Raw genomic sequence first — 25,665 nt, 5'->3', positions numbered from 1 at the left:
AGCCCTTACATTTTGATAAGTGTCACTGAAATTAATGGCAGTTTTGTGTGTGGGAATCAGGCCAGTTTGTAAACATGAGGCCAACAGATGCTAGAAATGAAGGGACTGTTGGATGAGTATCTGAGGGTGGAATTAAAAATGAACATGCAATGCAACCAAATAACTACAGGAAAATAAAATGATGGGGAAAAAAACAACCTTTTGAATATGGCCAAGCAATTTAACATTTGGCAGCATTGTAATTAGCCATCTTGTTGCTATTTCCAGTTATTAAACAATTCATTTTTTAATTCCATTCCATTGAGTTTATTGGTTAGCAAATCACATAAGTGTTGTAAAGTTAATAGAGAACAGCTAAACGATTTTTGGTTTATATTGTGAGGTTCAGTTCTTATCCACATTAGAAAAAATGTGTTTAGCAAACACATCTTAATTAAGTGGTGCTTAAAAGCACATTAACACTGAGTGGAGACATGTTTTAAAAACTTATCAGTTGTTCCTGGTGAACCCTACGCTCTCTAATGTTAAAGCGAACACATTTTAATTTTTTTTAACACTATCTACACTAGGGGGTAACATGTTTGTAAAACCCACTTAATTAAAATTTATTAGTCAATCTTTCTAAAATGTTCTTTTCCAGCGTATATGCAGTCTGGAGTTTGTGGCCCTATTTTAATTGAAATTGATTGATTACTAATTAACAATTACAAAGATGTTAGCTAACTTGAGTTAATCTAGACACTCCACATTTCAGGACACAAAAGTTTTTGTTTCATGGCCTTGGATGAAATTTAGGGTAAATTGTGAATGGGTGTTCTGGAATGATCATGGAGTGTCTAGATTAACATTTACAAAAGAGTTAGCTACTTCAAATGAATTGGCAGTGTAGGCATAGATAATAGGGTCTTTGTGTTGTTCTCCATTTCTGATTCAGTGGGCAGTGACTCACTGCAACGTTTTTTTCCCCAGCAGCTTCTATCATTTTTTTGAAGAGCTCTGTACGCTCGAAAGCTTGTCTCTCTCACCAAGATAAGTTGGTCCAATAAAAGATATTACTTCACCCAACTTGTCTCTCTAATTTCCTGGGACCAACTGCATACAAAAATACTGCATACAATATTTTTTCTAATAGTTATCCCACATTTTGTTTCCTTCCTTTTTAAAAAATTATTTATTTAGAAGTGGGAAATCTTCCACTGTTTGTTATCTTGGGGATGCATCTTTCTTGTGCCTCTAACACGTACATGTCAAGTTAAACTCAGTCTCTGTCTTGTTGGTTTTCTTGCTTCCCAGATGGTGTCCCAGCTTGAAGCCCAAATAGCCAAACTGACTGAGCAGCTGGAGAATCAGACCAGATTGCACCAGGAGGCTCTGCAAAAGGCCAGGAAAGCAGAAAAACAATTTGAGACACTCCAGGATCAATTGATGCGTCTGGATGGGGAGTTGGTGTCTGGAGACATGATGCGAGATGATTTGAAGCTTGAGAAACAAAAAGTAACAACATACGTTATTTCCATTTGTGGGAATGTTTTTTGCAAGCCAGAGATATAACTGAGTGTATTTATTGTATTTTAATGTAGCGGTTCTCAATCGGGTCCGTGGCCCCTTGGGGTTTGCAAGCCCTTTCAAGAGGGCTGCGGGGCCCCGTGACTGAAGCCCTGAACCAGCACCCCCCACAGGGCTGAAGCTGGGAGGCCTGGGACTGAAGCCCCGATCCCAGATGCCATCCGGGGGGCTGAAGCCGGGAGGTGCAGGGCTGAATCCTGGAACCCCGAGGTCTGGTGCTTGCCTATGGGCTCAGGACTTCTGCCCCATAGGCAGAGTTGGGGACTTGGAGGGCATTGCCCCTCACTCCCAATTGCACCGAAAGGTCACGACAGTCCCGGGCACGCAGCACCACACCCCTCCCCATCTCCTCTTCCCGCCCCCTGGCCAGGTTGGAGGCGGGTAGCCGGAGCTGGGCAGTGTGGGCTAGCTGCTGCTCTGGCTGGTGTCATGGAGCAGGCAGCGGCAGCATTGCCTTGTCTCCTGCTGGTGCCCCAGATTGACGTTGCTCCTCAGCTCCCAGCCCCCTTTGCTCCCACAGAGGCAGCTGGTTAGGAGACCCGGCTCTGTGGCTGGCAGACCCCTCCGGGAACAGGGACTGCAGAGGAGCCCTCCCAGCACACAGCCCCTAATACCCCTCTCCCTGCATCTTGAGCTACCCCCGTGCCTGCACACAGCCCCTAGCCCCCCACCCCCGCATCCTGAGCTACCCCCTTGCCTGCACACAGCCCCTAGTTACCTCCCTCTGCACCCTGAGCTACCCCCTGGCTGCACACAGCCCCTAGTACCCCTCTCCCTGCACCCTGAGTGGCCTGCTAAGGTGAGTCAGGGGATGGAGGTGGCACTCCCTCGCCGGACCCCGCCATGTGGAGGTGGCTTGAGCCCCGCTGGCCCCTGCTCCCCCAAATAGAAGTCAAACTACGCCTATGCCCAAGGCCCCTGCCCTGATGCCCCCGCACCCTGCTGGGGCCTGGAGTTTTTATAGCCTGTCAAGAGGGGCCTCAGAGAGAAAAAGGTTGAGAACCCCTGTTTTAGTGAGTACTCAAACTGTGAGTTCACATGCTGGTGCTTTGGGGCATATAAAACTTTTAAATAAGGGCTTGAAATATTAACTGATACCTAAAGGACTAAACTAACTAGCCAGAGAGGCAGAGAAGAAGACAAAGGTAGGTGTCCAGATTATCAGTCCAGGATCAATGCTTTGGTGAGAAGCCAGTGACTATTTTGAGTTGTCTACCAGACTGCTGTCTCTGGACACTGCTCCTCCACCTTTTCTATCAGTGGCTTGCTAATACAGTAAATTTTGGTAAATGTTAACCTCCACCTCTAGCTACAGGAAGGGAGATGGAGCTTTCTGTTTAATCCTCCCACTTCCCCCATAAGGGAAGAGGCTTTTCATTTTTTTACTTGTCTCCAGATGTCTGCTGCAAGGAGGTGGTGTGAGGAAGAGGTCTTTCTTCATTACTGTGCCACCTGTCAGCAGTCTCTATATTTTAGGTTCCGCTCCTCAGTGAATAGCTCCAGTTCCTGCCTCTGCTGACATTCGTAGCTTTTCCAACCAGCAGCAGCATTAATCGGAAAAGATTCTTGACAGTTTCACCCTCCTGGGTTCTAAAGACAGCCATGAAACTGAACAAGATCTTTTTAATTTAGCTCTGTAGCTGCACCCAAAAGTTTAGCATCACAAGGGTGTGATCACTTTCAACATCAGCACCTGGGAAGCTCCTTGTTTTAGCTCTGTTGATCCCAGAACGAAATCTGTTTTGCACCATGATTTAGTCAATCTGACTGTGTTGTAAACCATCAGGTGCATGCCATGTTGATCTTCTACTTGCTTTATGTACTCCTAATGTGTTTGCAAGAACCAGATTGTTATAGCTGGCAAACTCCAAAAGTCTCAGTCCTCTCTCATTGGTTACCACATTACAGAAAGGGCCACAATAATCTTGCCAATCTGCCTGTGCGTCAGTACCCACTTTAGCATTCCAATCTCCCTGTACAATCAGGATATCTTTCTTGTGTACCTTATTGATGATGTCTTGGAGCTGATTATAAAAACCTTCAATTTGCTCATCGTCATAGTCTGTTGTAGGGGTGTAGCCTGGTACCATTGTGATATTGAACGGTACTGCCTTTAGACGGATGGAAATAAGCCTGCTGGATATTGGGTGGTATCCTAATACTGAATTCTTGATATCCTTATGCACAAGAAATCCTATGCCGTTAACATTGATACAGTCTTCACTGTAGTAGAGTACCTGGCCTTCTTCCATTCGTGCCTCTCCAAAGTTCTTCCATCTGACTTCAGAGACTCCTAGGAGGTGCCAGCTGTATTGTTCCTATTCTGTCCCCTGTGGGTTCAGGGACCGAATAGGACCACTGCTTCTCCTGCATGTCATAAGAGGCGACTGAAAGGGAGCTGCCTGGAGAGGGCTGGACTCCGCCAGGTTAGAAATTTCTCCAAGACACAACATGTGATGAGCAAGTCAGCCATGTCCATACCGGATTGGTCGCAGCCGGTGTAGTTTGATTAGGAGGCGAATATTCAATGCACTGAGTTCTCTGAACCTGGGGATGACATCCAGCTCTGTCTCTTTACACCTGAACTGCAGGCGATCCTGGAAGAAGTCAAATAGAGAAGGGGATAGAAGATTAAGAAAGATCCAATAGTTGAATCAGTAGATCTCTTCCGCCTACTGTTTGTGCTGTTCCTCAGTCCACCATCACATCCCCTGTGTACCCTCTCCCAACACCTGACCTCACATCTGCTGTCTCTGGTTTTATTCTTGTCTGGTTATCTCAGGAAATATTCATGTTGTTTCAAACCTCATCCTAGATAAAGTGTAAACTAGGGGCAAAATCTAGTTGGATTTAAAATGTCATTTCTCATTCCAGAACAATTAAACAAAATATTACACAGCAATGTCATGTGTGACCGTATAATACAGATTTGATTTGTAGTCTACCTATTAGATCAGTTGCGCTTGGCATGTATCATGGTAGGTTATCACCAGGGATCCGAGTTTGCCATGATACCCCCCCCCCAAAATTCTCCAATTAAAAAGAAACATAAAAATCTGTGGTTTTCCACAATTTAAATGAAATGCTGAACTTTAGTGTCCCCAGCCACAATATAGATAGGTATCGATTGAACACAATATTTTATTGATTATATTTACAATTTTTAAGCTGACAGCCCGAGCCCTGCTGCCTGGGGCTGAGAGCCCAAGCCCCACCCATTCTCCTGATTATCCAATCTGGCCCTTACAAAATGTAAAAACTAAAAATTCTCTGTAAAAACACAAATTCCATGTTTTTCTGTGGCAAACAGATTTATAGGATCCCTTGTATCATTAAACTACTAAATACTATAGGTTCAACTCTTTTCTAGCAAATACCTATGAAGAGAGATCAGTTTGAGAAATATCCGAGTTGTATTAACTGTAAGAGGATACTAAGTGTGAGCTTCCTGTTTTTGAAATGGTGACTGTTGGCTGTACTTAGATGTCTGCCTGCACAGAGGAAAATGGTTTGGATTATTTAAGGGCGCTAAATGACTCCTTTTCTCTTCCCACTTACCCATTTCTTGTTTCAGTATCTTAAATTTCTGGAACAACTTTCTGATAAAATGAAGCTGGACAGTGTTGCATCTGAGATTGGGCTCGATATGAGTCTGGATGCGATTCTGGCCCGTGCAGAGCAGTTGGTCAAACTGGAAAGTGATGCAGTGATTGAAAACAAGACTATGGCACACAACCTACAAAGGAAGGTAGGTAAAGGAGGGCTGAGTTCATCTCCTATCTGTTAAAAAGAAGAGCATTATTATTACTATATTTCATTAAAGTAGTTGCCAGAGGCCCCAATTAAAATTGAAGCCGCACTCTGTACAAACATACAAAGATACAGTCTGTCATCCGAAGAGATGATAAACATGTTTGCAACCCAGAGCAACCAAACTGCATAGTAAAACAACAATAAAAAAGTAGGTCAATTGAACACTTCCTAACAACACCACTACTGTTATAGCATACCAAAAATATTTAAATGTAGAAGTATCCTTTCGTTGGCACAGTCTGCAAATCACATTCACTGAAGTTAATAAAACTGAACTAGTACTTTAGTAAATACTTGATCTTTTTAGTATTCTAAACTTTCAGACACAGCTATGATGTCATTGATTGAAATCTGTTACATGTGTGTGGTTTGGCTCAAATACTATCAGCCATTCTACTGTGGTTGAGCTCTTCACCCACTGTTAGGCTAACCTGCAGGATAACACGTTTGGTAACTGTAAAAGCAAGCTCAGGTGTTATGCATGATGGTTAAGTATGTAATCCTATAGGATAGGGTCGGTGTTCTACATGTAAGCAGCAAAATAGAAGGAGCAGTGGAGGTGGCCAGGGAAGTAGTAAGAGGTGCGGTGTAGGGTGATTAGATAGAGCTGAAGTACCAATGTAGGCCAGGGCAGAGTTGCACGGAGCTCTGCAGGAAACAATGAGAAGGTCAGACTTACAGAAATGTAGAAGGACCAAATTTACAATGACAATCCATTCATGTGATTGCTGCTAAAGTTGGATGTATGTTTGTTTTTTGTTTTTTGAAATCCCCTTGTTCTCTTAAAACTAGTTGAAAGCTCAGAAAGAAAAGCTTGAGAGCAAAGAGCTGCATATGAACCTTCTGCGGCAGAAAATATCCCAGCTGGAAGAGGAAAAGCAAGTGCGAACGGCCCTCGCTGTGGAGAGAGATGAGGCCAACCTCACCATCAGAAAGTTACAGAAGAAGGTGGAGAGGTTACAGAAGGAGCTGGGCCTGGCAAGAGACTTGAACACTGATCTCAAAGCCAAACTGTCTGACACCAATGAACTGAAAGTGAGTAACATGGTTACATTTTACCGTTTCTGTTTACCAATGGAGGGAGAAGACTGAATACAATTGGAGCTAATTTTATATTATGAATAGTGTTCCACGTTTTCAGCTTTTTTTGTAAAAAATAATTCCAGGAATTTGTTGGTGTTTTCCCAAACATTAAAACCAGGATGAAATGGGGTTAAAAATAATTAAAAAACAGGGAAAAAAGAAAACCAAAAAAAGTTCATAATATACACATTTTACTACAATAACATTAAAACTTTTTTTTTAATGTACAAAGGTATTTTTTGTCTCTCTGAGCTAATAATTTTTAAAGAAATCCTGGTTTGCGTACACTCACATAATTCTGTCTTGGAGGTAGTCCAAGTTTGAAAATAAGCACTCTGTATTAATAGATCCCAGGACTTGGTGTGCCACTTTGCTGAAGTTGGGGAGTGTGTCTTGATGACTGTTCCAAAAAGCCAGCACATCCAGTTTCACATTGTTAGGGTGAGGCATGTTCATGTAAGCAGTAAATTCCCTTTTCAGATTTGAAATTTCATCTTTCGTGGCAAATCATTGAAACATTCTAGCATAACGGTCATAGTCTGCTGCAAAATTCACCTTGAGAGGAAGGGGTACAACACCTGGATGACATTTCAAAAAGAATCTTCAGCACCAAACACTTTGGGGTTCAGATTATGGGCCACAGTCATCTCCCATTTTTCGCTGAACATTGTGTTTGAAGGTTTGGAATGCTTTTTTGGTTTTCTCATGTTGCGGGGTCGGAAGGATTTCCAGAAGCAGCTGGGTTTTCTCGCTGTATGTTTCTCCTGCTACTTTTATGCTTAATTCAGCTGAGATTTTGGTGGTCAGGATCTGGTAATTTTCTGTATTGGCAATCATGTTGACAGTAGTCAGAGAAAACTCCAGTGTTTTGTGTGTGTCACATAGTGATTCCAAGTTTTCAACAATGAACATTACCTTGGTGGGCAGAATCTGGCTGTAATTTTGGTTATTTGCCAGTCTCTTCAGAGTTTCTGCTTTAGAACCAACAAATTCAGTATGATCTAGGAGACACATCAACAGTCCACATGTTATTTACATACCAGGCAGTGAAGTACAAGCTCATCCACTGATGTGGCATAACGGGTAGGTAATCGGCAGTCGGCTCTGCATTTCGTCTCGCACTGTGTAAAACAAAGCCTTCAACTTGTTTGCATGCTTGAAAACGACCCTGAATCCAATGATGCAAGATTTCACATCTTTCATTTCTTCTGTAGCAATAGCTGCTGACAGTGCAATGTTAATCAGGTTAGCAGGACAGGTAATAGGTAGTATCTCCAGTTACTGGTTGAGTTTAATCTCCCATGCAAATTTAGCCATGTAGGAATCAGAATCTGTGTTAGTTGTGGCCACGTTATCCCAAGTTAGTTGGTACAACTCAAACATGTCAGTTATTGCTGCCTCAACAAAATGGGTGTCAGCAGAGGGGATGAATGTCACATCAGCACAAAAGAATGTGGGTTTATTCGCTTTGAAATTAAAAAACAAAAGGCCAAAAATCAGACCACCCAAGGCATGAGGAGACTCATCAAAAATCAGCCTAGACACCACATTTCCATCAATTCATTCCATCCGTTTAGATTCTAAAGCAGTTATTTTCTTTCAGATACTTACAAGTGAGGTTGTCTGCATTAAGAAGGGGTTTTGCTGCTGGACAGTATTGTTGCACAAAGTCAACGATAGGCCCCTTAGCAATTAACAGCAGTTGTCCGGTGAAACAAAGTACGCACAAATTCATTGGCACAATCATGCTGCGTCCTCTCACTAGGGCTTTAATGAAAGAAAGCTCCTGATATTGACTGTTTATCCAAAAGCTCGCTTTTTTCTTTAAGCTTCTTGTGTCATTTGTTTTCAACTTACTCCTTTATTTTGTCAGCATGAGCACTGACCTCAGTGTTGCAGTACTTGCAGTGCAATGCATCCTCTTCACTCCCGTCTTTTCTTGAAAATTTCTAAGCACTGATTTTCTTGTTGTTCAGGCGTAGATTTGCATTTTCACCCCAGGTTTACCTTATCTTTATCTGTGGAGGACTGGTTGTTTAAATATCAGTGCTGTGCTAAGCGCACACAAAGAAATAGGTGGGCAGCATCTCCTTGTGAACCAATCATAGCACAATTCTAATGTTGTTTGATTTTTCCAACCTCAACCTTGAGTGTATTCTGTGTTTTATGCTGCAGAACTGCTTCAGTCTTAGAGCTGCAGGACACAACAATCGCTTAAAGCATTAGTGTTTAACAAAAATAAGTTTTTTTATAAAATATATATATATATAGAGAGAGAGAGAGAGAGAATTGATAAACATGTGTAAATCAGTAAAAATTGAACTCCTATAATTAAAAAACCTGATAAATTATTGGTGAAAATCAGTAAAAACTGAAAACATGGAACACTAACTCTGAAGTATAATAACATACGTTAATAGTGAACTACTGAAATCTGTTTATGTGACAAAGAAAGCAGTATAATAAAGTCAAGAGATCTTTGCAATCTGTCATTGACCTCTAAGTATGTACTACATAGCAGCTGTAAATACAATCCAGAAGACTTGGAGTTAGTGTTATGGGATGTGGAATACCCAACATGGCTACAGTTGAACACATTCCAATGTGTGTTGCTTTAATTGTCCTCAGAAAATCTATTCTATCAAATCTGGGAGAAAAAGTTTTGAACTTAAATGAAACACAGTTTTAGCTTTTCACTAGTTCTGAATTTCTTGTGAAAATGTTTGTTGCTTTACAGTAGCAAAAAGCTATCTTCATCTCAACAGAAAAAAATATATTCTAGAATAGCCATCTTTGCTATAGGGTTCTCATAAATGGCAATGTGAAGAACTTAAGAGTCCTCTTATCATTGATCTTGTAGGTCAAAACTCTAGAACAGACTAGAACCATTGAGGAACTAAACAAGTCTCAAGGCAAGCTGGAAAAGATGAAGGAGAAGGCTGAGAAGCAGCTGATCTGTGTCAAATCAGAGCTACAGTTTACAGAGCATGAAGCTAAGGAGGATAAAGAAAGGGCCAGGAGTATGCTAGAAGCAGTTACCAGTGAACTGAAAGCGCTTAAAACAACCCTGGCAGAGGTATCAAAAAGAGAAAGGCAGGTAGGTATAAATATGATAGATAATTGGTAGATGCCATTTGGAAAGTGAGAACTTGGTATCGTGTGTGTGTATGTTAGTATTAAGGTTTTACTGACATGAGTTTGGGATGGCTGCATTATTCATGAGTGGCAAAGTCATCACAGTTATGCAACTCATCCCAAAAGAGTGCCAAATAAGACTTTTTGTGTCACTGTATGCCACTAAGTATTCAGTTTATGCCACGTTTTGGAGAAGTTAGATTAAAAAATACTTTAGAACTCCAACTTCTTTATTATTGGTTCAATTTTTCATATTTATCAGCCAGTAAAACCTAATTACTTTGCCATGTATAGGCGACAGATTCATGGAAAATTCAAAAATATTTTGAAAATATATCAAAGGTAACTTTTTTTTCCTCTCCAACAAACCAGGTGTCAGGACTGGGATGTGGGTGGTCTGCCCTAGTGGTAGAGCCTGAGCAATGCTTGGTGGTTAATTCCAGGGATAGGAGTTGGTAGCCGGAGTCCTGGGCCAAAGCTGAAGTCAAGAATCAATCCAAGGACTAGAGCCAGAGCCTAATTGGAGTCAGGGGTCAGAGCCAGAGTCAAAAACCAGGCAGGGGAGTAGGGTTGGGGGAAGACTGAGGCAGGATCAGAACAGGGCAAGAGCAGATTGGAGCAGAACCGGAGCAAGGCCAGAGCCAAGACTGGATACAAGGCAGGAGCAAGGCTGGGAACAAGGCAGGCAAAGGAAAGATGGCAGTTGTGGGTGTAAGCATTGAGCAGCCAGCAAACTGCTGCTTCTGATGAGCTTAAATGCAGATCTTTTTGTCTCCTTTTAGCCAATTAGGTGGGCCAGCCAATCAGTTCTGCAGCAGCCCAGCTGGGCTCATTAACCTTTAACCTTCCTGAATGCTGAACTGGCTAGTACTAGGCTCTGTCGAGGGAACTCAATGCCATAGTTCCTGACAGTAACCCTGTCAGGAGCACCTTCTGGGGCCCTTCACCTAGACTTCTTTCAGATGGACCCAATGAAAATCACATACTAATCTTGATTCATGAATGTTCTCTGCCGGTTCCCGTGATTGGTCATCAGGACCATAGTCGTCCTAGTCCACCAAGCAATTAAACTTGCTCGGAGTCAAGAATCTGTCAGACAAAGTACCCTTCTTGTCCAGGGACTGTTATGGGCAGCAGTGGTGGGTTGGATTGACCAAAGAAGGGGTTATTTAGGTTATGTAAGGTTTTAAGAGAGAGACTTGGAACACTGGATAGGTCTTCATTGACTGTGGTCATTGAAGCTTGAGTGTCACCAGGTTGATCTGCTCAAGAATGTCGAATGGGCCTAAGTATTTGTGAGCCAACTTAGCTGATGGTTGGGTTGATTTCAGATTCTGAGATGATATAAAGACCCTGTCCCTGATACTAAAGTTTGGTGCATCCTGACAGCTGTTATTGTCATAATGCTTGTAGGTTACTTTGGTGGCTTCCAGATGTTCTAAAAGTTCTTGTTGCAGGTGATGCAGTTGGGTGACCAGGGAGTCTGTGGTCAATGCTGCATGAAAGCAGGGATGGAAGCTGCAATTGGCATAGAATGGGCTCTGTCAGGAGGAGGCCTGGATCGAACTGTTGTAGGCCAACTCTGCATAAGGCAGCAGGGAGACCCTATTATGCTGGTCATAATTCAGGAAGCACTAGATGTACTGCTCTAAGATCTGGTTTGGTCTGTCCATTGGTGTGATCTGTGGGTGGTATGCTGATGAGGTAAGGAGCTCTATCGGGAATTTAAAACCTTGTGCCAGAAGTAGTAGACAAATTGTGGGCCTTGATCTGACATGGTGTCAGTCTGTAGTCTGTGGAGCCAGAAAACGTGCTCTAGAAAGAGGCAGGCAGTTTCTGGGTAGTAGAGACTGTGTGAGAATGGACAAAGTGTGCCACCATAGTGAAGAGGTCAACTGCAACTAACACTACTGTACAACTGTGGGAGCAGTGTAAATCTACAGTGAAGTCCAGGGCCATGATGGACCAGCGCTGAGGTGGGTGGGCAGTGGCTGGACAGAGTGACTTCCAGCAAGGGTTCGTGGCTGGTGTAACTGGTTGCTCCAGGAATTAGCTCTGTCCATCAGCAGGGCATCCTCCTGTTGTGGTGTCTCACTCTCCATCGCTGCTTCTCCACCGTCTCCGCTGTCTGTGAGGACCCAGGTTGCTCCTGGACCACGGTATCCCTTTCAGGGCCTGGCCCTCTGGCTGTGCCCCAACTCCATTGTCTCCCCCATTCTCGAGGAGTCTACCTCCCCAGCTTCTCCTGCTGCTGGGCCCGCAGGATGTCTCACTCCTGCCGCAGGCTCTCCACTGAGAGGAGCAACCTGTTTCCCTCTTCCAGGGTCTGGGTTCCCACTGTATCCTGTCTGGCTCCTGTTTGGGTTCCCCCCTTTGTTTGGGTCTCCACTGTGGCCTGTCTTGCCCCGCATGGATTCCCTTATTTATCTGGGGCCCCTCTGCCCCAGACAGTCTCCCTTCTAGGGCCTTGGTCCTCACCACCCCCTCCTTCAGGGCAGTCTCAGATTGAGACTGATCCTCTGGCCTCCCCTTCCTTCTCTGGGGGCAGTGCCATCTTAAATGTCCCTCATTGTGGCAAAGGAAGTACCTCCTGTGCCTTCCTTTGGCCACAGCCCTCCCACAGTTTGTTTCGGGCTTAGTCCTTCCCTCGGGGTTAGCCTAGCATTTGCAGCTCGGGCTCTGAGAGGGAGTAAATACGTCCAGAAGGAGGTCAATGGGACAGTCATAGCGACATGAAACTGGAAGGTATCAGCCTTCCTCTTGTTGAAGACATCTGCAAGGTCCTGGATCTTCACTGGAATTGTCAAGGTGAGTGTTGACTGAGTGTCCATTGGACTTATCCCTTCTGTTCTGGGATACACAGAGGGGTAGGGCTTCCCCAGGATTGAACTGCAGATAGCCTCTGGTTTGGGACCAGGTTCAGGGAGAGAGGACCATTGCAATGTGATAAGCAGAAATGAACCGTGCCCATTCTCCAGAAGATATGTGGATCATGAGTAATAAGCCAGGTAATACCAAGGATGACCAGAAAATACAGGGAAAGAACCAGACCAAATGGAAGAGTTTTGCAATGGCCCTGAAGGCTTGTGAGTTCTAAGGGTGCAGTATCATGCGTGATGGGACCTGATGAGAGGAGTGATCTGTCAATGGATTCTCTTAGATCAGCTAAGGCCTTATGAGTTGGGATTCACTGCACTCAAATGAAGACCAAGTCCATAAAACTACTGGGGATGCCAGAGTCGATCAGTGCCTTCAAGCTGGCCTCAGATGTGACAGAATGCCGTGGACTGAGCAGAAACTGAGTTGGGCTCTGATTAGGTACGGTGGACAGATGTGGGGAGTGGAACTTGGCATTTCCTGATGAAGATGCAGAACAGGCCTTTGTGGGACAAGTCGAGGCTAAGTGCCCAGATTCCTCACAGTAGAGACCGACACCTGATGCCTAATGTCAGGCCTTCTCCGCTTCGGAGTGGGTCTGGGCCACATCAGCCTGCATGAGTTCAGGCTGTAGGGTGGGTGCTGGATGTTGACTAGCTGGAGCTGTTAAGTTGGGTGTGGGCTGAGAAGCCATTCTTCTTTCTTGATGGCGTTCTGATAAGTGATTGATAATCTCGATGGACAGGTTGATAAATGAGCCCGGGCAAGCTGGGGGTTCTAGTCACACCAGCTCATCCTTGATTTCATTCTTTAGACCAAGCCAGAAGTGGTAGCACCTTGTTTCATTTTGTGTCACCAGGCACTGAAAATCTTCAGCATAGTTAGCAACTGGCCAGCATCCCTGCATGGTTCTCTGGAAGTTGGATTCTGTTATGTGCTTGTGATTTGAATGGTTGAAGATCACCGACATGGCTTGGGCAAACTCCTTGAACTGACTCAATTAGGGGACTGGATTTCTCAGGCAGTGGGGAAGCTCGGACCAATGGTTCCCTGGATAGCAGTCTAAGAAGTCCCACCCTGGTTCAGATGGTGGAAAACAACTGTAGGTACAGCAGGAACAAGAGGTGGCACTGATTTAAGAACTGCCAACATTTTCTGTGGTCACCATCAACTCCAGTAAGGAGACATTGGCTTTAGAGGGGCCCATCCCAAAAGCTGAACAAAGTCCTCTCTTTTTGGGGTGGGGGTTGCTCAAACTGTCAGGATCAGGATCTGGGCAGTCTGACCTAGTCGTTAGAGCTGGAGACAGGAGTCACAGGGCAAAGCTGGAGTTAGGAACCAGGAATCAAGCCAGAGATCATCACCAGAGCCAGGAGTCACAGCCAGAGTCAGAAGCCAGGCAAAAAAGTAGGGCTGGGGCAGACTGGAGAGGACAGGAACAAGGCTGGAAACAAGGCAGGCCAGGATGATCACAGCTGCGGTTGTAAGTGTTGAGCAGCCAGTGATCTGCTGCTGAATGTAAATGCAGACCTGTTGGTTCCTTTCAGCCAATTTGGTCCAGCCAGCCAATCAGACAATTCTTCCACAGCCCTGCTTGGCTCATTTAAGCTATCATCTGACGATTGAAGCAGCTAGACCCAGGCTCACCTGAGGGAACTCAGCTGCATGAGTCCTGGTATCAGGCTCTTGTGACATTAAGATATGATACTTCATGAACCTCCAAGGTTTAGATATAAATAAATGCTTTATACTGTTATCTTGGAATCCAGAATGAGAGTGTAGAGGTCATTGGAAGGTGCAAAATTAAAGCCACCAACTGCATTGTTGCATATCACATGTGTGCATCTATTGCTACTACATATTGCTTGTGTTTGATTATTACAGGTGGGGCAATTATTGAGGTTTCCCAACACTTTCCATTATAAGACCATTTTGAGTTGCCTATTACATTGCCAACCTTTAACCATCTGGGCTGAAATTTATGGGAAATTTTCAGCTAAAACAGTTCACCCATTTCCAGGAACAAAGCTAGGTAAAATGATTGTTTTGGTCATGTTTTCAAAAAGGAATCCCGGCAACAGTTTCTTTGAAAAGCTGTAATGCCCCCATGCTTTGAAACAGGGACTTGAAATTTAGCAAGGAGTTGTCCTTTATGTTAAGGAACAAGACTTTTGCTATCTCTGCCAAATCTGGGCAGATTTTCATGAAGGGTTACATGTTTGAAAAAATCTCAATTCACACATGCTCAGTAGAGAATTCTTAGATTTTAGCAACTTAAAAATCACGGAAGATTCCATCTGCACTGAGCACGTTGGAGCTGCTGACGGCTGCCTCTGTGACTGACTGGGCTGCACATGCACCATCCCCACAGAGTGACTGAGCATGCTCCAGCCCAGACTGGACTTTTTCTGTAATAGCTGCTCTCAGTTGCTCTGGGCCAGGCACTGGAACTATGAGCCTGTCTCTCCTGTGCTCCCAGTGACCCTCCTCCTACTGCTGGGCCACCCATACAGTGTGGAGGAGGAAGCCGTCTGATTTGAATACATAGGGGACAAACATCAGACTTGGGGGAGGGAGAAAAGAGTAGATTGCGACAAGGAGCCTGGTTGGACTGGGGGAGGAGGGAGAGAAAACTGGGACTGATGTTGGAAACTGGGAGCTTGGGACTAGATCCAGTGAGGGAAATGGCTAGGTGATTGGGAGCCAGTTGGCTGGGGGTAGGGAATACTGAGAGTGGACAAGGAGCTGGGGGGCGGGGGAGGGCAGGGAAAGAGGAGACTGAGACTGGTTGGACAAGGAGGCTGGGCCTAAGAACCAGTGTGGAGGGAACAGAGGCTGCAGCATAGTTAGGGCACAAATATATCTGCAGGTATTATAATAATAATAAAATAAATATTGAAGGAAGACGTTCATTTATAGAGAAAAATATTGCTTGAACTGGAAACAGAGGCCAAAGCTTGAGGGTGGGGGAGAGTGCTGAGATAATATTATGTATAAGTAAGGCTGCGTGTCTGTCATGGAGGTCATGGATTCTGTGACCTCCAGGACTTCTGCAGTGGCCAGCAGCAGCAGCAGTCTGTGTGCGTGGGAGGGGGCTCAGGGTTGGGAGTTGGGGCAAAGGGGTGGTGCCTACCTTGGGGTGGGGGGCTCCCTGGCTCCTATCAGCATGTCCCTGCAGCTCCTAAGTGGAGGGGCCAGGGAGCAACATGTGCTGCGTGCACCCGCAGGCACCACCCCTGCAGCTCCTATTGGCTGTGGTTCCCGGCCAGGGGGAGCTGCGGAGCTGGCTCTTGTGGCAGGAGCAGCACACTGAGGCCTTGTCTACACTACGAGAGTAGTTCGATTTTACTTAAATCGAATTTTTGGAATCGATATTGCAAAGTCGAACGTGTGTGTCCACACTAAGGACAGTAATTCGACTTTGTGAGTCCACACTAACGGGGAAAGCGTCGACATTGGAAGTGGTGCACTGTGGTCAGCTATCCCACAGTTCCCGGAGTCCCCGCTGCCCATTGGAATTCTGGGTGGAGCCGCAAATGCCTTCTGGGTAAAAAAAATGTGTCCAGGGTGCTTTTGGGTAACTGTCGTCATCCGTCCATCACTCCCGCCCTCCCTCCCTGAAAGCGCCGGCGGGAAATCAGTTCGCGCACTTTTCTAGTCAGTGACAGCGCGGACGCCACAGCACTGCGAGCATGGAGCCTGCTGCAACCATCACTGCAGTTGTGGCCGCTCTCAACGCCTCGCAACTTATCATACACCTTTCCCTGAGGCAGATGCAGAAAAGTCAGGCGAGGAGGCTACGTCAACGCGGTGATGGCCTGAAGTCTGAGAGTAGCACAGACCTCTCAGAAAGCAGGGGACCCAGCGCCGAGAACATCACGGTGGCAATGGGTCATGTTGATGCCGTGGAAAGGAGATTCTGGGCACGGGAAACAAGCACTGAGTGGTGGGACCGCATAGTGCTGCAGGTCTGGGATGAATCCCAGTGGCTGCGAAACTTTCGCATGCGGAAGGGAACTTTCCTGGAACTTTGTGAGTTGCTGTCCCCTGCCCTGAAGCGCAATGACACCCGGATGCGAGCAGCCCTGACTGTCCAGAAGCGAGTGGCCATAGCCCTGTGGAAGCTTGCAACGCCAGACAGCTACCGGTCAGTCGCGAACCAGTTTGGGGTGGGCAAATCTACTGTGGGGGTTGTTGTGATGCAAGTAGCCAAGGCAATCGTTGATGTACTGCTGCCAAAGGTAGTGACCCTGGGAAACGTGGAGGCCATCATAGATGGCTTCGCAGCGATGGGATTCCCAAACTGCGGTGGGGCCATAGATGGAACTCACATCCCTATCCTGGCACCGGACCACCAGGCCAGCCAGTACATTAACAGAAAGGGCTACTTTTCCATGGTGCTGCAAGCACTGGTGGACCACAGGGGACGTTTTACCAACATCTACGTCGGATGGCCGGGCAAGGTTCATGACGCTCGTGTTTTCAGGAACTCTGGTCTGTTTAGACGGCTGCAGCAAGGTATTTACTTCCCGGACCACAAAATAACTCTTGGGGATGTGGAGATGCCTATAGTCATCCTCGGGGACCCAGCCTACCCGCTAATGCCCTGGCTCATGAAGCCCTATACTGGCGCCCTGGACACTGAAAAAGAACTCTTCAACTACCGGCTGAGCAAGTGCAGAATGGTGGTGGAGTGTGCTTTTGGACGTCTCAAGGGGAGATGGAGAAGCTTACTGACTCGCTGTGATCTCAGCGAAACCAATATCCCCATTGTTATTGCAGCTTGCTGTGTGCTCCACAATCTCTGTGAGAGCAAGGGGGAGACCTTTATGGCGGGGTGGGAGGTTGAGGAAAATAGCCTGGCTGCTGATTACTCACAGCCAGACAGCCGGGCGATTAGAAGAGACCAGCGGGAAGCGCTGTGCATCCGGAAGGCTTTGAAAGCAAAGTTCCTGAGTGAGCAGGGTAACCTGTGACTTTAAAGTTTGTGTATTGAGAAGCTAAACCTGCCCCCGTTTCTTTACCCAGTTAATGTTGACTATCCTATCCAGTTACATACCCCCTTCACCCCACTTCCAACACACGTTTCAAAATAAAAATAGTTCTACTTTGTTAAAGCACACCGTTTTCTTTAATACTGTATTCGCGGGAATTTTTTAAAACTGGGACGCAGACTGTGGTGCGGAGCGGGTGTACTGTAGTGGCGCGAATGCAGCTTCTAAACTCAAGGATTGACAGGCTCCGCTGCGGTGGGATGGTTGTTTCAACGGAGCCTGTCACCCCTCCTGATAGGGACTGTGTGTATGGGGGGGTCTATGTGACTTTGTGGCAGGGGGAGGACGGTTACAGATCCCCTGCTGTGTGGCTCTGTGATCCTGCCTAAGGACCGCCGCTTAAGATCTGTAACTGCCCTCCCCTGCCACAAAGTCACAGAGCAACCCACCCCCCACCACATAACATGAAAACAACCTCCCAGACTAACCAGGGTAACTAGTCACTGCATCACTGCACTATGTATGTGCCCTGCTGCTGTGCCTGCCCCCGACTATATACCCTGCCAAAGGTGACTGTCCTGTCGAATTACCAACCCCCTATCCCCCCCTCCTCCAAAAGAACATGATGGAAACAGTAGTTAACAGAAACGTATTTTTTATTATCAACCAAACATGGAACTGGGAAAGTGAAACTTGGACGGGGGCTTGTGTCAGGCGGGAAGGAAAGAACTTGTCAAATTTTGGGGAATGAGAGCCTTCTGCTGCTCGAGCTCTCTGCAGGGGTGGAGTGAGAGTTAGCAGGGACTCTGCCGCCTCTCCTTCTGTGCACTTTGGGTGAGGGGAGTATGGGACTTGGTGGTGGGGGAGGGCGGTTAGAGATGGACTGCAGCGGGGCTCTGTCCTCCTGCCTCCGTTCCTGCAGAACATCCACAAGGCGCCGGAGCGTGTCCGTTTGCTCCCTCATTAGTCCAAGCAGGGTTTGAGTCGCCTGCTGGTCTTCCTGACGCCACCTCTCCTCCCGATCCATGTTGGCTTGGTGCATTCGGGTCAAGTTCTCCCGCCACTGGGTCTGCTGTGCTGCCTGGGCTCTGGAGCAGGCTATAAGCTCCGAGAACATGTCCTCCCGTGTCCTCTTCTTCTTATGCCTAATCCGCGCTAGCCTCTGGGAGTGTGATGACAGGCTAGGTTGTGAGACAGTCGCAGATGGGGCTGTGGGAATGGGAAAAAGGGAGTGAATTCCTCAGAAAGATAAATGTAGTTGTGAACAAAGAACATAGTCTTTCTCTGTGAACAAGACCATGCACAGCACCTATCACATGCGCACTCAGCACAAGGTCGAATTCTCGGCCTTCGCATTCAGTGCCTGGGGTCTTCTACAGCACATTTGAGAAGCCTCTCAGGAGAACGGAATTTCTGTTGCAGGCAGACATGGTAAGCCGTAGACTTGTGGCAGCTTAAAACTTTAATATTAGCAATGGCCTCATTTCACATTGAAATCAATGTCGGTCCCTGCTGCCAGCAATTCGGCAAGCAGGAAGTCTGCTCCTGTCCCACACCCTCGCGGCTGTCCCCGGGAACGATCCCTTTTGGCTGCCCCTCTCCCGCCTCCACCGCGTGGCTGCAAACCAGCGGTTACAGTTCTGTAAAGGAACGGCAAAGCAGTCCCAACACTAACATTCCCCTACCTCATTCAAAGCAGGTCATCATGAGCGACATCACCCTCATGAGGATCTCTGACAGCGAGAAAGAGCGAATGCTCCGGGAAAGCCTCCAAAGACCAGGGCCGTATGCCGCCATGCTGTGCAGAGCAATGATTCCAGAGTACTTGCTTGTCTCGTGGCGTGGCAACGTGTCCTACTACGGAGGACCCAATAAGGCCGCTCTCCCCAAGAACCTAATGCAGCGGATTTCCAATTACCTCCAGGAGAGCTTCCTCGAGATGTCACAGGAGGATTTCTGCTCCATCCCCGGACATATAGACCGCATTTTACTGTAGCTGCTGTAGCAGTGACTAACCAGTAGAGCGGCTTGGGCAGGACAATCATGCAAAACCGGACATTGCTAGATTTTTTTTCAATAGTTGCACTGCCCATGACTGAACCGTTAAGCTAATCAAACTAATCATGAGAAACCCATTTTTTAAATTGTTAATATTCCTGTTCTGTTACAAATAAATGTTTAGATTTTTACAACACTTACTGGCTGATCCTTCCCCAGATTCTGTGTCCGGGGTAACGGCTGGGGAGGGTTGGTAGGGGATCTCTGTAAGGGTGATGAAGAGATCCTGGCTGTCGGGGAAATCAGCGTTGTGAGCGCTGTCGACTGCCTCGTCCTCCTCATCTCCTTCCTCATCTTCCCCGTCCGCTAACATGTCCGAGGATCCAGCCGTGGACACTATCCCATCCTCAGAGTCCACGGTCACTGGTGGGGTAGTGGTGGCGGCCGCACCGAGGATGGAATGCAGTGCCTCGTAGAAACGGGATGTCTGGGGATGGGATCCGGAGCGTCCGTTTGCCTCTTTGGTCTTCTGGTAGCCTTGTCTCAGCTCCTTGATTTTCACGCGGCACTGCGTTACATCCCGGCTGTATCCTCTCTCTGCCATGTCTTTAGAGATCTTCTCGTAGATCTTTGCATTCCGTCTTTTGGATCGCAGCTCGGAAAGCACGGACTCATCGCCCCACACAGCGATGAGATCCAAGACTTCCCGATCAGTCCATGCTGGGGCCCTCTTTCTATTCTGAGATTGCATGGCCATCACTGCTGGAGAGCTCTGCATCGTTGCCAGTGCTGCTGAGCTCGCCACGATGTCCAGACAGGAAATGAGATTCAAACTGGCCAGACAGGAAAAGGAATTCAAATTCAAATTTTCCCGTGGCTTTTCCTGTGTGGCAGTTCAGAGCATCCGAGCTCGTATGCTGTCCAGAGCGTCAACAGAGTGGTGCACTGTGGGATAGCTCCCGGAGCTATTAGCGTCGATTTCCATCCACACCTAGCCTAATTCGACATGGCCATGTCGAATTTAGCGCTACTCCCCTCGTCGGGGAGGAGTACAGAAGTCGAATTAAAGAGACCTCTATGTCGAACTAAATACCTTCGCGGTGTGGACGGGTGCAGGGTTAATTCGATGTAACGGCGCTAACTTCGACATAAACGCCTAGTGTAGACCAGGCCTGAGCCCCTCTGGCCGCCCCTCCCCCTAGGAGCTGCAGGGACACGCGGAACTGGGTAGGGAGCCTCCAACCCCCCCAGCACCAAAGGGGGTCCCGAGCCATGCACTGCTGCCCAGCCCCCCCCCAGCACCTGTAATCTCTTAGATCTCTGTATTTGCACTATGAAAAGAAAAATATATCCATTTTAGCTGTCATTACTGCATATTCAAGAATAATACTTGCATTTTGTTAAATCTAATATCATCTGTCTTAATAAGATCAGTCTAAAGGGCATTCAAAGCAATTGTTGAGATCCCTACATGGCCTTTATACACAATCAACCACAAAGAAAATCCCAAATATATTTTATTTTGATATTGATTCAGCTCAAGCACTGAAATGCAATATTTTAATGTTTGATAGGAATGTAAATGTCACCGTACTTGGTTCAGTTTTTGGTCTGTGTGTGGTAAGATTCTCTCTGTTATCCATGGCTGAAGACCCTTTTCAACTTTCTTCTTGGGCTGAGGGTAAAGAAAATGTAATGTGAATTTATTTATTTCTGCATCAGAAATATTGAGTATATAGAGATTATTATTCTCTAATTATTAGTGAAAATTGTTACTGGATGAAGTGAAATTTAGGACTGTGCATATATGTGATAAGTTTGAAATAATAGAATCATACAATCATAGGGTTAGAGGGGACCGCAAGGGTCAACTAGTCTAAACCCCTGCCAGGTTTTGTTGTGTCTGAAGAAACCCTTAAATGGAAGTTCATACGGTACGTAATACTAGTCTGTTTGTGATATTTCAGCAGAACAGCCTTGCTTTTATTTTCCATGTTGCATTGTTTTCAAAGGAGGATGCCGGAAAGATGCGGATGCTCTTATAACAGCAGCTGCTGCCATGTTTTAGGCCCTTGAGTGTCCTCTATGGGGCATAGTGACATCAAGTTCGCTACAAAGCGGCAGATCTGTAGAACCAGTGTAACGGGGTTGGCACCTCTTGCGAGTGCCCCCTTCTTATTGGTCGTGTCTGCATTCTTTAGGTCTGGAGACCCCTTTCATTGGTTCTCAGGAGGGTTTTCAGTGACTCAGCTGAGTCACGCTGTCTGCACATTAGCCAGCACAAACCCCTTCTGGGGTATACAGTCCACAGGGCCTATCTCAGTACCCTTCTGATGGTGTCTCTCTGTAGCCCTCCTCCTAGTCTTTAAGTGTTCCAGCCCTGGTATGAGGTTGTATCCTCAGGGCTTCCTTCCTGGAGACGCTATCTTTCTGTAGCCCACCTCAGGCTCAGTACTTACTCAGTCCCTAGCAGCCAGCCAGGAGCTTCTTGCTCCCCCAGTCCTTGCCAGCAGACTTAAGTGTCTGTAGTCCTGCTGCTCTTCCAGGCTGCCAGGCCTGCTGTCCATTCTTCTGCTTCATGCAGCAACTAACTACTTCTCTGTTCTGCATCTCCTTTTATATGGCCCTCCTGGGCCCTGATTGGCTGCTTCCCCTGCAGCTACTCTAGCCTGCTTGGAGGACCTCTCCACTTCTCCTTTCCTGGGATGGGTGTGGCAGAACCCTGAAGCCTCCAGCAGAGAGCCTTTGGGACTAGTCCACCCCATCACAACAAGTTATACCAAGTCTCTTGTATGTAAGTGAAATGTGGGCACTGAGGAAAGCTGAAGAACACCAGATTGACATTTTTGATTCTTGTGATCTCCACCAGCAGTTCCATATCAAGTGGCATGGCAAAATCAGAAATGAGGATATTCAAAGCCAAATCCACCAATCCCTCCATCAGCATCAGTTCAGTTTTGGCAGCTTTCTTAGTATGGACATATAAGAATGGAAAACCAATGAATTCTGAAGTGTGTACCAAGGACTGTGGCTACATGGCCAGAGATCATGTGGCCACCAAAAGCTTTGGTGACACAACAGGATTGCCAGTGATGGACATATTCTGAATATACAGCCAGACCACTCAAACTCCTTGCCAGAGATAAACCCAGGTGGTGCTTGATTTGCCACAAAGCCATGTCCCTTGGAGATTTGTCATGATGATGATGATTGTTTGCAAAGTTGAAGCAGAATTTTCATTGTTTTTTTTTTCTAGTCACTAAATATTTTAGTAGCAAATTTTAATAAATATTCACGAAACACATACAGCAGTGCATCAAATTAGGAGCACAAATGTGTAGTTCTGCTCCAGGCAAGACATACTGTAGCATTAAGGAAATATTTCAGTATATATTTGCACTGCTTCTTATGTTGCTTTTGTTTGACCTGTCACTTTGTTAAAATAGTCTGAATAAAAATCAATGTCTCTTGTTCCACACTTTTGCAAGGGGAGCAATGTTGCTCTTTGGTCAGCTTGTTATAATATATTTTGCTCTGCAGGGCAGTCAGCTCTCTTTTCACCTCTTTCTTGAACAAACAGATTTTCTTGTTTTCTTGCTACAATTCATTAGCAGGAAAGTTGATTTTCTTAAAGTGTTTATCTATTGACCTGAGACAAGATGGGTGAGGTAATGTCTTTGATTGGACCAACTTCTGTAGGTGAGAGAGAAAAGCTTTTGAAGTTGGTCCAGGCAAAGATATTACCTCATCCACTTTGTCTGTCTAATATCCTGTGACTGACACAGCTACAGTTACACTGAATATCTATTGACTTGTTAGAGGCAAACGTCAAAGCTGCACTGCTGAAGATGGCATCCAGAAAAGCAACAGGTTTAGACAAAGTCATGGCAGAGATGATCAAAGACTTGAGAGAGATTGGTGTATGCTGGCTCAGATGAGTCCTGCGCTCAGTTTAGAAAGAGAAGAAAATGCCAAGAGAATGGAGAACGTCCATACTGGTACTGATATACAAACAAAAGGTGAGATACATGACTGTTCAAAGTACCAAGGAATTAAGTTGTCCCACTGCATGAAACGGAGAGAATCATAGATAGCCGTGTTTGCCAAATAGTGGAACCTGTTTTAAGAAAGGCGTAATTTTGGTTTTAGAAAAGGAACAACAGATGGTATGTGCATTGCTAAACAAATGGTGGAAAAGAAGTTGGAGGGAAACATCGAGTACGCTTTGGCTTTCCTCGATTTGGAAAAAGCATTCAACATATCTAGGTGACTTCTGGGACTTCTGCTATGATTCTGTGGGATAACAGAGGATCTTGTCCAGATGGTGATGGGTTTGCATGATGGTTCCATGATAAGTATGGCCTCAAAATGAGTAAAAACAAAGACTGAAGTCATGTAGTTGACTTGCACAGAACCAAGACAGATAAATATTAACATTGAGGGCCAGTGCCTAAATTAGGTTTCTGGTTAAGTACCTTCATGATTTGTTAATACAAAAATAATATATATGAAGATATACCTATCTCATAGAACAGGAAGGGACCCCGAAAGTTCATCAAGTCCAGCCCCCTGCCTTCACTAGCAGGACCAAGTACTGATTTTTGCCCCAGATCCCTAAATTGCCCCCTCAAGGATTGAACTTACAACCCTGGGTTTAGCAGGCCAATGCTCAAACCACTGAGCTATCCTTCCCCCTGTTAGCAGTAATGGAGAAATTGATAGAGAACTGCAAACAAGTCTGCTGAGTGCAGGATATGTCTAGAGCAAGATAAGTGGGAGTAATTTATGATAAACAGTTACCCAGGTTATTTAAGAGACAACTATACAAAACATGGTAAGTCTAACTTTTCTGTATGGATCACAGACATGGGTGACCAAAGAGAGGCACTTGAGAAGACTTAAAGCCATTGTAATGATATATTTGAGGGCAGTGAGGGGGTGACCTTTTGGGAACACATGTGGAATGATGTCATCAGGAGTGAGACCAAAGTGTGTGATATCAGAGAAGCTGTAAGGCGGAGGCTGAGACGATATAAGCATGTATGAAGTTTGCAGGGGAAGAATAAGAGGATGGCCAAGAAAATGATGGATATACTGTGTACAGAAGGGTGGAGTAGATATGAAGTATGTGAGACTCCAAATTCCTAAAATGTTTACAGTTCCTCAAATGTAGCCATTTATGCCAGTAACTTTCCTCCATGACAAGAAAGGAAATAATGAGATTTCCATATCCTTTTATATGCATCTTCCACTGGCTGAAATCAAGCAGTGTATTAGTCTGAGGGTATGTTTATGCTATAATAAAACACTTACGCTGGCCCATGTCAGCAATTCTGTGGCTTGCATGGCAGCGTAGACATACCTTGAGAGTTTGTGGCTTCCCTTCATTCTGGCATTTAGCAATGCTAAACCATGCATACTCACATGTTCCTTAACTGGCTTATTACAGTGGAATTGCCTCCCAAAAAATGAAGGCAAGATTTGAAAAATAAAGGCTGTTATTTCAACTCAAGGAAAGGATGAAAAACAGATTTCAGCTACGATACAGAGAACAACAAACATGCACCAAGCTCAGTCTTGAGCATATTGGTCATCTTGGACTGGAAGTGCTTTTGAGGCATCATATTTATCCCATGGGAGAAGAGAGTTTCCCATGTGGCTCTTGAGTGAATCCTCAAAGTTGGATGCAAGAGGAGCCTCTTCTAGTTTTATTCTACAGGAAGGAATTAATCTGATCAGGAACTTTGAGGATGTTAGTGGGGGAAGGAAAGAAGTAACATGGGGAGCTACTCTTGCTTTGATGCTCCCTGGCCAACTGGCTCGTGGATCCAAGAGCTAGAGGACTACATGGGCGCTCCAGATTTTTTTTTTTTTTAAACATGTTTGAGGTCCTGGTTGACAAATGCCAGCTTAGCGGCCTGTTGGATCCAACCTTGAGTGAGCCCTTTAAAAAAATCCAGCTAATTCTCCACCATGCTGCTCCAGCATTCCACCGCAGCTTCTGAGTTATAGCCTCCAGGCTTGGCTCTGAAGTCACTGGGAAGAGCACTTTGAAATACGAGGCCCCTCCAGTGCTGCATTGTTTAGCCTATTGTTATAACCTTTCTTTCACAGCTTTTGGACCTAATTTAGGGCAGATATTACCAGGTTGAATCCTTAAGATCCCTCAGTACTTTATGATGATTTGATTTATTTATTT

At 45.7% G+C, this 25,665-nt stretch overlaps 1 protein-coding gene across 3 annotated transcripts in view; it reads left to right on the top strand.

The window, feature by feature from the left end:
- The window catches only part of CCDC170 (coiled-coil domain containing 170), a 72,098-nt gene that overhangs the window by 40,735 nt on the left and 5,698 nt on the right, over positions 1-25,665 (top strand). For 2 of the 3 annotated variants that reach the window (XM_054024048.1, XM_054024050.1), the window contains exons 9-13: positions 1,294-1,494; positions 5,141-5,314; positions 6,172-6,414; positions 9,323-9,559; positions 19,165-19,545. In XM_054024048.1, the coding sequence (XP_053880023.1) occupies positions 1,294-1,494; positions 5,141-5,314; positions 6,172-6,414; positions 9,323-9,559; positions 19,165-19,464 (1,155 nt within the window). In that variant the 3' untranslated portion in view covers positions 19,465-19,545. Of the gene's footprint in view, positions 1-1,293; positions 1,495-5,140; positions 5,315-6,171; positions 6,415-9,322; positions 9,560-19,164; positions 19,546-25,665 lie in introns of those variants that run through there. The other variant, XM_054024049.1, reaches the window with a different exon arrangement.

Source organism: Malaclemys terrapin, chromosome 3 (assembly GCF_027887155.1).
Source record: "Malaclemys terrapin pileata isolate rMalTer1 chromosome 3, rMalTer1.hap1, whole genome shotgun sequence".
Lineage (NCBI taxonomy): Eukaryota > Metazoa > Chordata > Testudines > Emydidae > Malaclemys > Malaclemys terrapin.
Note: the sequence above shows the minus strand (reverse complement) of the source record. Positions and strands in the feature narration are given on the sequence as shown.